This window comes from Stegastes partitus, unplaced genomic scaffold (genome assembly GCF_000690725.1).
Source record: "Stegastes partitus isolate 25-593 unplaced genomic scaffold, Stegastes_partitus-1.0.2 Scaffold917, whole genome shotgun sequence".
Taxonomy (NCBI): Eukaryota; Metazoa; Chordata; class Actinopteri; family Pomacentridae; genus Stegastes; species Stegastes partitus.
Window position 1 is genome coordinate 231,497 of NW_007578648.1, and position 17,170 is coordinate 248,666.

Below are 17,170 nucleotides of genomic sequence, written 5' to 3' on the forward strand. Positions count from 1 at the left end.
CACCACTTGGAAAGCAATATGATAAACAGCAAGAATACGTTCAGCTGATTAGGAGCCATAGACTGTATATGAAGATGGATGAACCCTCTCTGACATCACCTACAGGTTTCCTAAACAGCACTTTTGCAGCTCAGTGTTGTGACTTTGCCATCCTGGCAGTGCCTCCAGGTAGAGCGAGGGCTGAGCTGAGGTGAACCATGCTAACGTGTTTGGGCCATTTACTGTCCTGTGACAAACCCACCTGTCTTCAAAGCAGCCACACCCTTAATTGTGCATAATTTTAAGTCTTAATACATTTGAGATGGGAGTGTTAAATAAAAATTCACCCTCTGTACAGTTGCCACAAATGGAAGAATTAGTCATAGAGACCAAAACTGTTGTTTGTATCAGGCTTTAAACGTGTTTATTTCAGCCATATGTTTGGACTTTTTAACATGGTGGTCTATAGAGAGTGACTCACTCTCAGAGGCAGCCTCAAGTGGCCATTCACTGAACTGCAGTTTTTGGCTTCATTTTCAGCCACAGACTTCAGTGCTTGACAGGAAACAGGTCATGAGCTACTGACATGTTGTGATCAGCATGTCATCAGTAGGTTTGTCAAACAATAACAACTCCAATAGTAGGAAAAAGAAAAGTCATTCAAACTTACAGAGATATTTGTAATGCGTAGAAATCAATGCTAGATGACTTCACTCAAAGGTATTTTTGGCATTCTTTCATCACCCCAGGATGAATTGCAGTATTCATCAATATTCATAACATCCTGAGTGTGCTCGCTGCCCTCAGGCCCCTGGGCTTCTCACTGAGCCACTGTGACTGTAGTTTTGTTCAAATACAATCTAATATTTTTGTTTCCTGTACTATCCAGACAAGCATGGGTTAAAAATGACCAGACAGAATGAGGGTACAATAAGAAGCGAGGGCAGCGGAGTAGACTGAACAGTCAAAGTGTTCGACAGCAGAGATTACAAGGAAAATCTTGGAAAAGAAAATGAAATTTGTGGACTAAATTTTAATGTTGTAAGTAGTTGGTGGATACATGTTCATGGGGGCTGTACTTTTTTGTATGCTAACAAATAGTTTATCTTTCTAGCATCTGATAGAAAGCGCAGCTGTATATGTAGGGAATTTTTTTTCTTGCTTTTTTAGAATGAAAAATGCAAGAAGTACACTTTACATTCCATACTTTTGTCTTTGCAGTGCAGAAGACATAAGATTCAAACCAAAGATGTAGTTTAAAAAGTAAACTCAACTTGCAAGGTGAGTTGAAGAACCTCAGCCCACCTTAAAAAGTACAGTAGGAGGAGGCGGGGCTTGTAGTGACCCTGCCTTATTAGGCCCGGTAGGTGTGACCCACCAGCACAAAAACACACATGTAAGACCTTCTCCTGTGTTGTCTGTGAGCTTGTTCTTCCACACACACACACACCCACACACACACACACAGACACACACCAGCCTCTTGTCTCTGCACTGAGGACACCCCTGTGTGTGTGTGAGAGAGACAGAGTGTGTCCAACTTTCTGTCCTGGATCTTTACTCCCTCTCATCAAGCCTCACTGAGCCTCCGCTCCTCGTCTCACCGGGAGAGAAAACATGACCGACTCGGCAACCAACATGCGGCTGAAGCTGCCGATCACCTGCTTCATCCTGGAGATCATCCTCATCATCCTCTTCGGCGTGCTGGTGCAGTACGACAAGGAGACAGACGCAAGGGAGTGGCATAAACTGAACCACTCCGACTATGAGAATGACTTCTACTACCGCTACCCAAGTGAGTGTCCTGCGATTGTCTGGAGGTTTAAGGTCGCAGTCGGGGTCAGAGGTCAAGATGCGCTTTAAATTTAAGCACCTAGAAGATAAATCTAGCAAGACTCCAGACGTACGTGTGGATGCTGCTTAATATGATGAAAATTTTAAAATAGTTAAATTTAATTTTCCACAGTGCAACTAATCTATTAATTTTAGAATCAGTTGCATCCTAATTGGAGGATGCTAGTCAGTAACTACAACTCCCATCATGCCATTCTACTCTGACCTTTCTTTTTAGGACATTCAGAGTATGGTAGAATTAAGAATAGGAGAACAAAATGTGTAAAAACATGTTGAAAATTCTGAATTTTATTGAATTCTAACATGAAGACTTCAGTCCTTAAGTAAACATGTTGTGTTTGAGTCAGTAGTTCCTCATTATAAATTTTAAGTTTTTTAACTACAAAGCTTGAATTTATGACTATCTAGCTCACCACAATGCAAAGGACCAAATATTAAAGTAAAGTAGTAATTTTGCTGTTTTTATTGCCTGTTGTTGTTGTTGTTGGGGTGTGGCCTTTCCAAAATGTGCATCCCTTTCCTAGCACTGCAGACTGTTTGTCTTTCTAATCCTACTGAAAATAACTCACTAACACTGAAATCTTGCTCTTTCCTACACGCTCCCTCAGTGATTTTCACACACTTGTAAGTATGCAGAGCCTGCACGCAACCTGTTCTTTTGTCAGCACATTAACACCGTCATCTTGTCTCTGAAGTGTTGTGTTCTGTGTAAAAAGGACAAGAAACTGCTGAGTTGCATCACAGCAGCTCTCTTCCCCCCTAATTGGATGAGTCCTATTCTTTGTGTGAGTGGACATTTCATGGAGTTGTCTTCCAGTCCGCTGCTGTCCCATAGAAGCTGATCCATTGGCCTCGCTCGTCATTAGTTTCCTGATTTATATGAATTGATGGTGTAGAAAGACGCCTTCTGTCTGTTTTTTTTTCTGTACCATGCTCATTACTGCATTCATAGAAAAAAAATCAAGTTACAAACTGTGTACACAAAACTTAAAGTTGTTTTTAAGCATGTCAGTTTGACATTCAGGCCTAAGTGTCAGACTAAAAAAGACTATAGCCCTGTCCTTTAAATGCTATCTTTGCAACTACAAATATGCAACAGCTGATGTGATAGAAAAGAACTGCACTTCCTCCATCTTTTTTTTTTCTTTTTCAAATCAAATAGTTTATTGTCATTTTGCTGTACATACACAGTAGTACAGGCAAGATGAAAGAGCGTTTCCTCAGGGTCCAATAACTTAAAGCAATTTAAATAAACAAGTGTTTGCATATCTAGATCATATATACATACATATATCTAGATTTTTTGATACAATAATCAGGTTTTGTGTCATATCACAATTAAACAGCACTTCCATTTCTGCAAAAATCAAACAGAAACTTCAAGTTTTGCTCTTTCAGCCACTGAGCCGCTTGTCCGACGATGCAGCTCCACCTTAACAAACCTTAACTAACCTGACCGAGGGCCGGTGGGCGCGTCTTAACAAGTCACACACCGTCAGTGCTTTCCCTATCGGCGTCTCTCTCGTTCTCAGGTGTGTGCTGTCCTGCGGGCAAAGCAAAGAACGATGGGAATGTAGAGAGATGAGCGCTCTTTTCTTACTTAACACAGTTTAAATCTCTAACTGTAGCGTTGTTCCTGCCTTCTTCCTGTCAGTCACTGAACTTTTCACCTGTGAGTAACTAAGCTGAGCTCAGGCTGAGCTTACGTGCAGGGTATTGCACACACACATCTGCATCTGTCAGTATTTATGCAGTTCTTTTCAGCATCATTCTTTCACTTAAATGTTTTCTAATGAAGCTAAAAAGGTCTCTGAAACTGCAACTGCAAATGAAATACAGCATAATGCATAACCTAACGTGATATAATCATGATGTCTAAGTGCAAAACTAACAGCTTTGGTTGTTTAAAAGGCCTAAAATGCAGCAAATGCATCAACACATAAAAGCCAAAATGGTCAAATGAGCCTGCATTTAGACCTGCAACCTGCACGATAAGTCCCCTGTGAACTGCTACACAAAGTCTTCTGGCCAAGAAACTGTCTAAATTTTACATCAGAAATCTTAATCACATGTTGCAGATCAAAATGCATCATCAGTCCTCTCATAACACAGCTAATAGGAAGGCTAATGTCGGGTTGGGCCACCCCTTAACTCCACATGGAAACAGTCAATATCTGTGGAATGAAACGCAGACGTTTTGCACAGACACTCAAGTTTTTGCAGCTCACGAGAAGTGACCTCTTGACTTCTCCTCCAGCGCCACCAGCAGGTTGGCATTTTGTGGAGACATTGATGTTCCCCTCAGGATAATAACTTTGCTGACCCTCATTGAGCAGCATCTCCAGGTCAAAGAGTTTATTTGTTCTTTACTTTGATTTATGACCAAATACCTACAAACTAATCACATTTGCAAACAGATAGGAATCAGCATTAGCTGTCCTTTGTGTTAAATCCTAATCAGCAAACGTTAGCATGCTAAAATGGTAAACTAAGGACATGATTGCATCGGTATGTTGGTATGGTCTCTGTGTGCTGGCGTGCCGATGTCAGCATTCAGCAAAAGTACGGCTTCTTGGAGTCGTTAGACTGGCTGCAGACTCTGTCTTGCTTTTTTTTCTGTCATTAGTGCACTTGGTTGAATTTCCTTGTGAGAATCATTAACAGGATTCATTCTTAACCAACAGTATCTTTAACCTAAATGACAAAATAGATTGCCCGTCCTCTAAATGGACCCATACAGTATGAGACACAGGATGTGAACAGCAGGTCCTTGTGTCAGAGTCCAGCATTTTACTCCCTGAACCATCCAACCCAGCCACCTGTCTGAGATCATATGAGAGAGACAAAAACATCACAATACTCCCACCTTTATTTCTAACAAACAGACATTTGCTTTTGCACAGCCACATGATGAAAAGCAGTCAGGATGTTGTTTTAAAGCTTTGAACAAAAGGCAAATTGTCTCTCCTCCACTGCTTTAAACCACTGACGGCTGTCCAAGATTAGAAAAATAAAGGCAGAGAGTAAAGAGCTGTTAGATTTAATGGTGTCAGATAATGTTTAACCCCACACCTTTATTGTCACAAGAGCTGAACCAGGAGTTCACCTTCATCTCTCACAGAAGTGTACACAACCTTCATCTCCATCCTGATTGCATGCCCGAAAAAAAACTGTACAATAAACAGACAAGTTCACACTCTACTGGACACGTAAATCCTTTTTTTCTCTCGCTCTCTTTTTGACACAAGCAGGAGACTGTGCAGATTGTAAATCCACTGTTGGTGGTCTTGCAATCCAGGTAATGTCGGTTCTATGCCCTCCTGTGAGATAATGATGGTATGTCTGCTGACAATATGCCTCGCGAGCCTCCCTCTTGCACAACAGATCACCTGAAGGTGAACAAAGCGGTGATGAAAGAGGCTGTCCTGTGGCTGTCTGAGAGGTCACAGGTTAAACATTGTTGCCTACAGCGGAAAAAAAACATTCCTTTTAAATTGCTAGTAATTAAGAAATTGCTGCTTCTGTCTGAGTAGAAATATATTTGTCAATGTGTCGACAGGTAGACTAAAGAAAAAAAAAAACAAATAATTTGCGAAAAAACAAAAAACAGGTTGATTAAGGTAATTTTAGGAGGCAGTAAAATACCTAACCCATACTCTATTTGTTTTTATCTGCTGAGTTTTATTGCCACATATTGGTTTAAATGCTCTTCCACTTTCCTGTTTAACTGATGGTAATGAAATAACTCAATCTTGCGACATCAACTCACTGTGGTGAAATTTAAGGCGTATGGTTGCTTAAATTATTATTACTGAAATCTGATGACAGTCAGACTCTAAATCTACCCCACAGAGCCTGTTATTGCTTTTATTGTATGATGTCCTCCTGGGCCACTGGGAACCGCGCGTATCTGGGCCAAAATGCCAACGGGGACGCTGGCAACACCTCCGCGTGGCCATGCCAATTAACTGTCACCATGGCGACCGCAGCCAGGGCACAGTGCAATATTGTGCATGGCAGTTTGGGACAAATAATGAGAGTTAGAAAGCAATGCTCTCAAACTGTGTGAACCAAGAGGAAGCATCGGGGTGCAAGTTCAGAGAGTTTAGATCCAGAATGGACCGATAATCAATCGCTGCTACATGAGGTGAAAGTGTGTGAACAGAGCGAACCAACTGCGTTAAAAATGCAACTTTAAATAATAACTTACGAAGCAATGAGTTTCCAAGTATGAATGTCTTTACGGAAAACCGCTTTACGTGAGTCCCACTGTACAGGACGGACACACAAGTGAACCTGATGTCCCAGTTTACCAAAGCTTATGTAACTGCTCATTCAGAGAGAAAGCCTGATTTTAATGACAAAGCCCTCAAGTGACACAGTTGTGGGCAGTGAGTGGGTGCTTTTGTTGACAGAGGCTCTTGAGGAGAACATTTGAGGTTGATCTAAATTACTGGCATCCTCCCTAAGTGCTGTCAGCACATAGTGAACTACCGCTAGAGGTTTAACTGACAGGGAACAAAAGAAAAATTTTAATGTCACCTGTAAGCATTTATTTATTATCTATAAACTTTTTTTGCCATTAAGTTTGTTGTCTAAGTTTAAGTTTAAATAAAAACGGAGAGGTGGTTAGCACATGTACATAGCACATGGAAGCAACGGTCTGATTTGTCTATAGACTGTCTATCCATCCATTATCTATACACCGCTTAATCCCCACTGGGGTCATGGGGGGCTGGAGTCTATCCCAGCTGACTCAGGGTGAAGGCAGGGGACACCTGGACAAGTCACCAGTCTATCACAGGGCTACACTTAGAGACAGACAACCAAGCACACTCATATTCACACCTACAGACAATTTAGAATCACCAATTAACCTCAACATGTTTTTGGATTGTGGTTAACCCGAAAAGAACCCACGCTGCACGAGGAGAACATGTAGACTCCATGCAGAAAGATCCCAGGTGAACTGGCCACCTTCTTGACTGGCGACGATGCTAACCACCGAGCCACCTTGCAGCCATATACACTATCTAACAAAGATAAATACAACAACAACAAAAAAGAACAAAATCCTCAAAAAGTTACTAATCAATGCAGAGCGGGAGGAAAACTTACAGAAGTAGCACTACCACTTTAACAAGACTAAAGAACTGCTGTTATTATTTAATATCATAATTAATTACAATTGTGTAGCATGTAAATGATTTTTACAAATTATATTTAATACGCTGAAACAATAAATTCTTAGATTTTAGCTTCTCATTTACTGCTTTTCCCCACTTTTGTTGTATTTTGTCCACTGACACAATTTTCTGACATTTTACAAGCCATTGTTTCAAACAGTTAACAAAATTATTATTTTTTCCTCTTTTATTGTCTGAGGAGTAATTAGCCAAAATTGTGTATTACATTTTTGATCACTCATGTTTGTAAATGCAGTTTTTTAAGCAGCTTTTAGGGCTGAGACATCCAGGTTCAACACCCAAAGAGAGTTTGGTGTCATCTGCATAGCAAAGAAACTTAACACTGAACTCACAGTTGAACCCTGGAGGTTTTTGTTTTTAAACCTGTAAAGCAGTGGATCCAGATGTGATTCTTGTGGAACTCGAATTGAACCTACAAAGTGTAAATCCACAAGGATTTATTTGCAAAAGTTGCTGTCTTATCAGCAGGCGTTAAACCAGTTTAAAGTCTTGCCTAAAGGCCGTAACAACTCAGATCTAGTTTTGGTCTTTCGGGTTCATGAGCTCCTAAAGTTTAACTCGTGTTTTCTACAACGTGCAGGTTTCCAGGACGTGCATGTGATGATCTTCATCGGTTTCGGCTTCCTCATGACCTTCCTGCAGCGCTACGGCTTCAGCAGCGTGGGATTCAACTTCCTCATTGCAGCCTTTGCGTTGCAGTGGGCCACACTTATGCAGGGTTTCTTCCACGGCATGCATGGAGGCAAGATTCACATTGGGGTGGAGAGGTTTGTGATAAACACACAAACAGACATGAACACACAGAAGTCATTTACACATTTTGCATATTCAGTATATTGTATTCCACTCTCACTCCTTGTAACTGCACTTCAAAGCTGGCCTGTACACATCCTGAGGCAACACACACATACGTAAACAAACTGCTTTCTTTCATTCTTCTTACTTTTAACTGTTGCCACACGATGACAGCAGCTCAGTGCTACACGTGTCATAGGTTACACAGACTAATTCAAAAACAAAACGGTGTTTGTTCAGATTTCCAAAGAGGGTCTCGTCCTTGAATGGAGTTTTATTATTAGTCTAATAGCAATTTGATGAAGTTCATAATGTCAGCTTTTGTTTCACACATCAGTCAGCAAAGGTTTTATTTTATAGTCCATCCTTAAAATAAATGTAGGACAAAGAGCTTCACATAAACCATGAGAGCTGTTCATTCATTAGTTTTCTAACTGTCTACTTTGTAGTGTTTATTGCTCAGCTAATTAAAGGTCTATTTAAATGTCTTTAAGTTGCTTATCTTGCTAATAAAGTTGCCTTAATTGATTTTTAGCCACTTGGGGAAATGGAACAAGTTGTAAACACGGCAAGCGCTGACATTTTTCAAGCAACCTGATATATTCTAGGACAGTATTATCTCATTTTAATATCAGCTGTCTGTCAATTCCTGAGAAAAATATCTTTAGCTGCAAAATACACAACGATGTTCACCAGCAAGCAAGTAACTCTGCCTGTTCACTGTGTTGTTCTTCAAAAACAATAAAGATGTTGAGGGTAAATGTGGTTACTATACATGTAGTTTGGCAATAATTCTACAATCCCTGATAAAAAATTTTGCTGAATAGGTCACAAGCACAGAAAACACAGAATACCTGCATTACCAAAGAATAAATGTACCTTTGTCATATCGTCCATGACCTGTGCAGTGTACTGTAGTAACATCTCCTCTTCGACTCGTCTTTCAGCATGATCAACGCTGATTTCTGCACCGGCTCTGTTCTGATCTCATTTGGAGCTGTTCTGGGTAAAACCAGCCCCGTTCAGCTGCTCATCATGGCGCTGTTCGAGGTCACACTGTTTGCCGTCAATGAGTTCATCCTGCTGTCTGTTCTGGGGGTGAGTTACTGTATGAAGAGATTCATAAAAATCTCATTGTGACTGTCAAGAAATTCTTCTTCAAACTCTTCTTTCTCTGCCTGTATTTGCAACTATCTTCATCATCTCTAGTTCTGTGCTTAACAAAGTTTTAAAAACCAAATTGTGGATTAACTTTGTTCCAGACCAAGGACGCTGGAGGCTCCATGACCATCCACACATTTGGAGCCTACTTCGGCCTGATGGTGACTCGAGTCTTGTACCGGCCCAACCTGGACAAGAGCAAACACAGGAACAGCTCAGTCTACCACTCTGACATGTTTGCCATGATCGGTAAATATCTCTTACCACATTCTCTGTCAACATCAAACATCTGGTAGACACCCACCATAAAATACACAGTCGTATACTACAGCGTGCGTCTTAGCCTTCTCTCGTTCTGTGGTTTCATTCCTGGTGTCAAAACTGGGAGTTAAACATGAGCATTTCCAGTATTGGGGCTATTTTGCAGTGCTGTCACTAACAGCATTTGCAGGAGTAAACCACTGAAATGTTGTCTCTACTACACATAGGTACCATCTACCTGTGGATGTTCTGGCCCAGCTTCAACTCGGCCATCACCGCTCACGGAGACGACCAGCACCGCACGGCCCTGAACACCTACTACTCCCTGGCAGCCTGCACTCTGTCCACTTACGCCATGTCCTCCCTCACAGCTCACGATGGCAAGCTGGACATGGTGAGAACACAGGATTCCTGAACTAAATGGTGGTTTCCAGAATCAAAAAATAAGAATCTTCTGGGATTCACCACCGCAGTCAAACATGATGGTTGTTCAGTGTGACTAAATGTCCTATTTTCCCAGAACACGTCCCGTTTTCACCCGGCCGTCCTGATTGTTTTTTATAAACCGATGAAAATGTCCTGGTCCCGTCCTGGAGGAGGCATGTTTTAAATGCATTGAAATTTTAAGGCATCTTTCAGTAAACTTTGAGTATCATTTGAGTGTCTCGTTGCCAGAACGAGTGTCCTGGTTTTCAAAAAGATAAAATATGGTCGCCCTAGTTAGTCTAGCAAAAGGTAAAGGTGCTGAAATAAAGACAGAGGACTGAAAAAACTCGGAAGGTTTTCGTAACATCTTGATTTAGTGTCAGCAGGGTGGATCTCAGCTTATCAGCCATCAAAACACATGACAGAGTTTCTCAAGAGCTGATGAATAAATCACACGAAGGTTCACACCCCCGAAAAAATTCAAAGTCACATGAACCCTCGCTGTCGGGCTCATCTGTCGACAGTAAATCAACTTGAAATCAAGAAGTGACGTCCCTGCGCTGATAGGAATCAAAAGCTCGGGAGGGAAATATATTCAGTGACTGTGAACAGTGTAGCCTGTTGATAGTGAAGACAAGCTAATCACCTGAAGGAATCGGCTCGTCTCTGATACGTTCCACCTGTTTGCAGCCACGTGGTGTGAACGAGGCTGCAGCATGTCGCAAATCAGAGCGTCTCATCTGTTACGTACGTGCATTTTTCAAGTCGCTCCCCCCTGCAGCTGTGCGCACCTTTATTTCCTTATTGTTCAGGCACTTAGTCGCCACAGGCTGGAAAATACAGCCAGGATTTTGTGCAAACTTTCCAGGAAAAGAGGGCACAGTGGGACAGCTTTGCAAGCTACTAAGTTACTACCCCACACGAAAAACAAACAGATATTTTTCTAGATATGATAAACTTCCTGCAGCAATTCAAGTGAAGCAAAAAATAGAATTTGAGAATAAAACAGCACAGACGTTAACATGGAAAACAGTGAACACACACTGACAGAGTTTTTAAAATAAATATTTTGGGCTTTTGCCTTTATTTAGAGCGATAGAGAGAGACAGGAAAGAGGGAGAGACCTGCAGCAAAGGGTCATGAGCAGGAGTCGAACCCACGACCGTTGCATCAGGGACAACAACGCCTGTTCATGGGTCGCCCGCTCAACTAGGAGAGCTACAGGGGCGCCACAAACAGAGTTTTTGATCACAAAATAGATGTTTGTTTGCTCAAATTAATCTTTAATAGATTCTTCAAAATCTACAAAATAGAATTAAACGCTTACAAAAGATGCTTTTCTTTAAAAATGAGACACTTATGTTCATACGTTTGCATGTTTGTTGTGTTTATGACCGAACCTGATTACCTTTAATTTATGTGCATCAGATTCATCATAAAGTCGGCCTGTAATTCAGCTGTATGCACAGGAAGCTTATGTGCCGATTTTAAAGTGACAAAACCATAAACTGATAAATGTTCTGTGTGTTTATTCGGTGTCTGCTTCAAGCCTCAAGTGTCGGTCATCGAGTTTGTTTCTAATTGTTGGCGTTTCGTAGCTTTTGAACTGCTGAGTCAGCCGGCTGAGTCAGCTGTTAGCAGGATTTTTAGAAATAATGACTTCCAGTCCCTTAATGTACCTGTGAAATCGGTTCTGCTCACAGGTAGCCACATTTAAAAACTCTCTCCTGAAAACCAGAAATGTTCTCACTAGTACTCGTAGAAGCTCAACAGTAACCCTTTGTTTAAAAGTGACAGACAGGCGGAGGAATGTTGGCTCCGAGGTTTTTGAAAATAAATCACACACTGTAGCGTTCAGGCGCCATGCAGAGCAGTAGTTGCAGCATCAATATGTACTTTACAGATGCAGTATTAAGAGTACCAACGCTTATTGTCTGTGTTTTAGGTGCACATTCAAAACGCCGCCCTGGCCGGTGGAGTCGCAGCAGGAACAGCTGGTGAAATGATGCTGACGCCTTACGGCTCCATGATTGTCGGTTTCCTGGCCGGCATCATCTCCGTTCTGGGCTTCAAGTACCTCTCAGTAAGCATGATTCAGCATTTTATGTTTATTAGCTAAGTAAGAAGAGATATGATGCACGTGAAAGGCAGAGCTGTGAGGGGAGAATGGCAAAAGTCGGCCTCTAAAGAATGCACATTCAGCTAAAAATGTTTTTTTTATACACAAACATTTCAGTGCACCTGCAAATCTAGTTTGTATGAATGGATCTGGGATATTTTATAGCACCGGTATCGTAAACCTAACACAACATGCAAATCACTGTCCCGGTTTTACATTCAGAAAACATAGAGGATACAGTTAAACGTGTGTTGTGTGGGATTTGATGTCCACTTTCACCCTTCCTTTGCCACATAATGAGTCTTCTCTTCCCCCACATCAGCCCATCCTGGAGGACAAGCTGAAGATCCAAGACACCTGTGGCGTTCACAACCTGCACGGCATGCCTGGCATTCTGGGTGCTATTGTTGGAGCAGTCACCGCTGCTGTGGCAACCAAAGACGTTTATGGCGACGGGTAAACAGTTTGTGCTTTCATCTGATGTGACACATTTTCCTCAAGTCAGATCTGTGGTCACCCACTTTGTAAACTACACACCATAAGGAGAGTTTGCCAACAAGTATCATGAGTAAAAGTAAGAAACTCTAACAAGCCTTAACTTGAGACGAAATAACCAAAAGGGGTTTGTCCTGAATGTCCACATTTTTCTTTTATAAGCAGTTTGAATGAGATAATATCTGAGTGCGGGTGTGTGTTTTTAGTTTCTCATTTAGCTCAAAAACAGCATGTAGGTACCTGGAAAAGACTCTGTGCTATACTGTATAATCCCGTCAACCGTGTCCACATACTTCTGAAGTGTAGTTGGAACAGTTGCATTAAATGTGAGCTGAGTTGACTCTGTTGTCCCTTTGTGTGTGTTTCAGTCTGGAAGACGTGTTCCCTATGATAGCAGATGGAAAAGAAGCATCTTACCAAGGTGGCATTCAGGCCATTTCCCTTGCTGTCACTCTGGGCATCGCCCTGCTGGGAGGAGCTATTGTTGGTAAGCAGTGCATCTCGTCTTAATTATTCTGATGAATCACAACTCTTCTAAGCAGGACGAGTACACAAACTGGAGTTGCATTTCACTGATTTGGTGACTTGCAGGCCTAAAAGTCCAAAAAGTTAGTTTATTGGAATATGTTTAAGCAGCATCTTAGTAAATGTATTTTCAAGTGAAGCACGTCAACTAATTGAAACAACAACTAGGAAGTCCCCGTGGGTTCTCTCCGGGTTCTCCGGCTTCCTCCCACACAGTCCAAAAACATGTTGAGGTTAATTGGTGATTCTAAATTGTCCGTAGGTGTGAATGTGAGTGTGCTTGGTTGTCTGTCTCTAAGTGTAGCCCTGTGATAGACTGGTGACCTGTCCAGGTGAACCTGCCTTCACCCTGAGTCAGCCGGGATAGACTCCAGCCCCCCATGACCCTAGTGAGGATTAAGCGGTATAGAGATAATGGATGGACAACTTGGAAGCTTTTTTTCTTTTCCAATAAAACACTAACGGGCAGATATGTACTTTCATTAATGCAAGTAATACTGGCCTAATTTCCCATGTGATATTCATTTGCTCGATACAAACAATCCCCTATCTTGTGTTTAGGTTTCATTTTGAAGCTGCCCATCTTCGGCCAGCCTCCTGACACCATCTGCTTTGAGGACAGCATCTACTGGGAGGTGAGATGGATTAGTTTCTTCAGGAAAGAGCTTGACTTTATTATGACTGGCACCAAAGGACATGAAAAAGATTTCCAGGAGATTATTATATAATTAGGGATCCTTAACATAAATGCTGATCACAGTTTACATCTTCGGACTGTATTTCTCTAATAGTTTATCACTCATTTCCTAATCAGTTTCCGTTTGATAGACTTTAGACATGTGAAGTATAGTTATACATGGCATCAAATTACACCATTTAAAGCTCGAAGAAAGAGCACAAACATGAATCTATGTCCCCATCAGCCTTTCGTGGTGTGAAAGTGTGCAGCATTTAATTTTAAAGCCACAAGATGGTGACATTGCCCCAACAATCAGATGTCCGTGACTCTGCCGCTGCTGATCTCTGTCAGATGAGGCAGTGGTGCTATTTGACCACCAGGTGGCGCAAATCCGCCACCTCACAGTGTCATCAACCAGGTGGTTTACAGGAACAGGATCCCTCCTGGATGATGTCAGGCCTTTTCACTATGGGCTGACGTCATTTCGATTTCCCACCAGCGGATTGTACAACATGTCGCTCATCAGTCTTTTGGTTTTTATGTTTACGTACATATTGAGGTGTACATACGATAGACTGTTTGCATTCTATAGAAATAAATGTAGATAGTGTCCACTTTTCTTCTGATATATGACAGTTTTACAAAAAATTGACATTTTCTTTTCATATAAAAACACTAAATTGATATTCTAATTAAATTGTCCTTTGAATTTTATTCCTAAATCCATAGAGTATGACCTCCAGCTTAAGAGACTGAAAATAAATGTACGTCTAAGTGCACAGAGCCAATATTTTCCAAATCTTTTGCAATGATTTCATTTTATTTCATTTCTACAATTCGTCTTTGGTATATCTGATGGATTCCTTTTTCTTCTTCTTGCATAAATAACATCAGACAATTCAGTTTTCCACCCTTAATATCATCTGTATTCATTTTAAAGTTTTAAATAAAAATCAGAAACAAAAGACAAAAGCGTAGTGCATACAGCACTTCAGAGAGACATTTACAGACACAGCACCACAACAACCAGAAAGCTGTTGCTAACGTGCACCTGGAAACACGACAGTTACGCCGGATTTAGTCTGGAAAATGAGAGGATGTTAGAGACCAGATGAGGTCATAAAAGTCTACAAACTCAATTATCTCCTCCTGTCTTTTCTGTCTCAGGTGCCCGGAGAGGAGGAGAGTCACGAGGACCAGATGACCGACGTGAGGACGGAAGAGGCCGAGAAGCTCAACTGTTAGACGCACACACCGAAAGACAGAATCACACACACACACACACACACACTCTGAGGTTTTAACATCCCAGCACTTGACACCCTGTAGTTTCTAAAGACAAAAAAAAATCAAAGTGTACCCATATTGTGCTCATGTCAACTGCCAAACTGTAAACTCGAATTTTTTTCTTCTTTTTTTTTAAAACTCTCCAAACATTAATGCTTATGGACAGCTCCGACCACTAGAGGTCGATCTGGAGCCGCATGACTCGGTGCTGCAGGCCTGTGAAAAGGCTGCACTGGGAAATGATGTGTCTATTTGCTGGAAGATGTTTTTCTAACTGTCCCCCTTAAACCAGGCCAAGACATGGATACAGAGCTTCATTGAAACAGCCAGTTCAAACCAAAGACAAATCTCTGAGGACAGAAATCTGCATTTAATGAGCAAGAAAAAAAAAAAAAAGGCCTGAGCGGGAACCAGAATTTAAAGAATAGGTTCCATTTTTATAGTAAACGTATAGTTTGTTTAATCTATTTTCTTTATTTCAAATAAAGAATTTCATGCGAAACAATGCATATGAATTTTAGTTTAGGTTTGGGATTTTCTGCAAATTTTATTTTTCATATTAAGCTGTATGTGATTAGCTAGAAGTGAAATGCTGTGTTAGTTATGTACCTTTATATATTTGTATGTCGGACCTTTAAGCAAACCTCAATAGATTTTTTTTTTTTTTAGATTGGCCGATAGCTGCATCAAATGTTTGAAACCATGTTATGTAACATTATTTTGAAACACAATATCAGATTTTTTTTTTTTTTGGCAAAATAAACAGTTCTAAAGTTTGTTGTGTCTCATTTATTACTTAACATCAAATGTACGTGTTGCCTTATAATCAAGGGTGAAACGCAGTAATCACCATAATTCACTGTCAGAATCACACATATACAGAAGTCTGGTGCTATTCAGACTATTATAAGATTCAGTAATTTTATAAGAAAAAAATGTGGGATGGAGGCAAGTGGCTGTGCAATCAAGTCTCCGCTTGTTATGATGAAGGCCAGTCATCATTAGTCCTATTTTCTTGAAGGCTTAATGACTGTGTAGCAATCACGGCAGAAGGGGTTAACGCTTCCAATCCAGATGGGGTTTGTCTCTGGCTGAGTAATTTACACAGTTTTACTTTTGAGGATGAAACAGCCGAAGAAAGCGGGTGTCCTTGTAAGATGTGGTCTCTTCGGGGGCCTGTGTATGAGAGGTGATTAATGCCACTAAGGAAGCAGTATCAAAAAAAAACAACCCACTTGTGCGTTCTTTGCATATGCTGGCGGATGCTCAGACTCAACAGGGTTCACTCTGGGTGTATACATTATGATACAGCATGATCTGGCAAACTGAAATAACTTGTTCCTTTGACTGTTGCTGGTTCTCGGTGATCAGAGAAAAACTGTCCAGTGAGGAGGATTATCCACAATGTCATCTATCTAAATTCAAATCTTGTTTCATGATTATCAGCACATTTACAAAAATATTCCTGGTGTTTCAATGGTTTACCGAACTAAAGTCTTCTCATGATACAGATGCACCAAAGAAAGAATCCTGGAAAAACCACAAGTGCATTTATCTCTAATAACGGAAGCAAAAATATCAAGAAAAAAAAGTCATGAAATATATTCACAAGATGTCTTTAATTTGCACTATGAATACATGAATACGATGCTAATGGTGACACTTGGAAAACAGACACTCTCCTTTATGAATGAGTTAATCAAAAATATTAGAGTACACAAAAAAGTTCAGTTCATACCCTATATGAACGTAAAACAGAAACTGTATGTCATGATGTAGTAATAAAGCAACTATTATAATAAAGGAGAAATGGCAACTTGCTCTATTAGTGAAGCAGAACTTCAGTAAACTCCCACGACCTTCATTTAAAGCTACCACTTGAAGGACAGAACTCACGCCACAAAATTCAGAAATTTAGTTCAACACCAGCTCTCCACAGCTTGTAGGAATCAATTAATGTCTGAAAATGTCACACATATTCAACTTCTTTAACCTGAACCACCATGTAGGTTATATATAGTGATATAGAACAAATAAAGAGGAAAAAATGGCTGTTTGGAAAATGCACTCTTATGATGTGACAGTGCTCCAGTAAAGGTTTGGTTAGAGGCTGAGGAAATATGGAAGCTGGTGGGTTAAACAAAGGCTTCATTAAAATGAGGAATATGGTATCGTAATAATAACAGACAAGGTTTAAAACTGACTGTATAGAACGGGAACCAATCAGCAGCCTCCTGTGGTGCAGTCCGGTGTTTCGTAAACCCGTCCATCCACCCTGAGCTCCACTATAACAACTTATTAGTCTGCTAGGTGGCACTAGTGTGTAAGCATATATCATTTGGGGCAACAACTGATGCCGTCTCCCATCTTTACTAGATAACA

General features: G+C 40.8%; 1 protein-coding gene across 1 annotated transcript; it reads left to right on the forward strand.

Moving 5' to 3' along the window:
• The first annotated feature begins 1,413 nt into the window (after positions 1-1,413).
• On the forward strand, positions 1,414-15,565 carry rhbg (Rh family B glycoprotein). Its single transcript, XM_008293876.1, has 10 exons — positions 1,414-1,774; positions 7,621-7,807; positions 8,783-8,933; positions 9,098-9,245; positions 9,485-9,651; positions 11,629-11,766; positions 12,125-12,258; positions 12,666-12,784; positions 13,384-13,457; positions 14,669-15,565. Exons 1-10 carry the CDS (start codon positions 1,597-1,599, stop codon positions 14,744-14,746), a joined length of 1,374 nt encoding a protein of 457 aa, XP_008292098.1. The 5' UTR covers positions 1,414-1,596; the 3' UTR covers positions 14,747-15,565.
• The last annotated feature ends 1,605 nt before the right edge of the window (positions 15,566-17,170 follow it).

Bases quoted from the DNA above. Each gene is read 5' to 3' on its own strand.
- rhbg (XM_008293876.1), top strand. From the start codon at position 1,597: ATGACCGACTCGGCAACCAACATGCGGCTGAAGCTGCCGATCACCTGC. The intron at 9,652-11,628 runs GTGAGAACACAG...TCTGTGTTTTAG, and splicing joins ACGATGGCAAGCTGGACATG to GTGCACATTCAAAACGCCGC. The intron at 13,458-14,668 runs GTGAGATGGATT...TTTCTGTCTCAG, and splicing joins AGGACAGCATCTACTGGGAG to GTGCCCGGAGAGGAGGAGAG.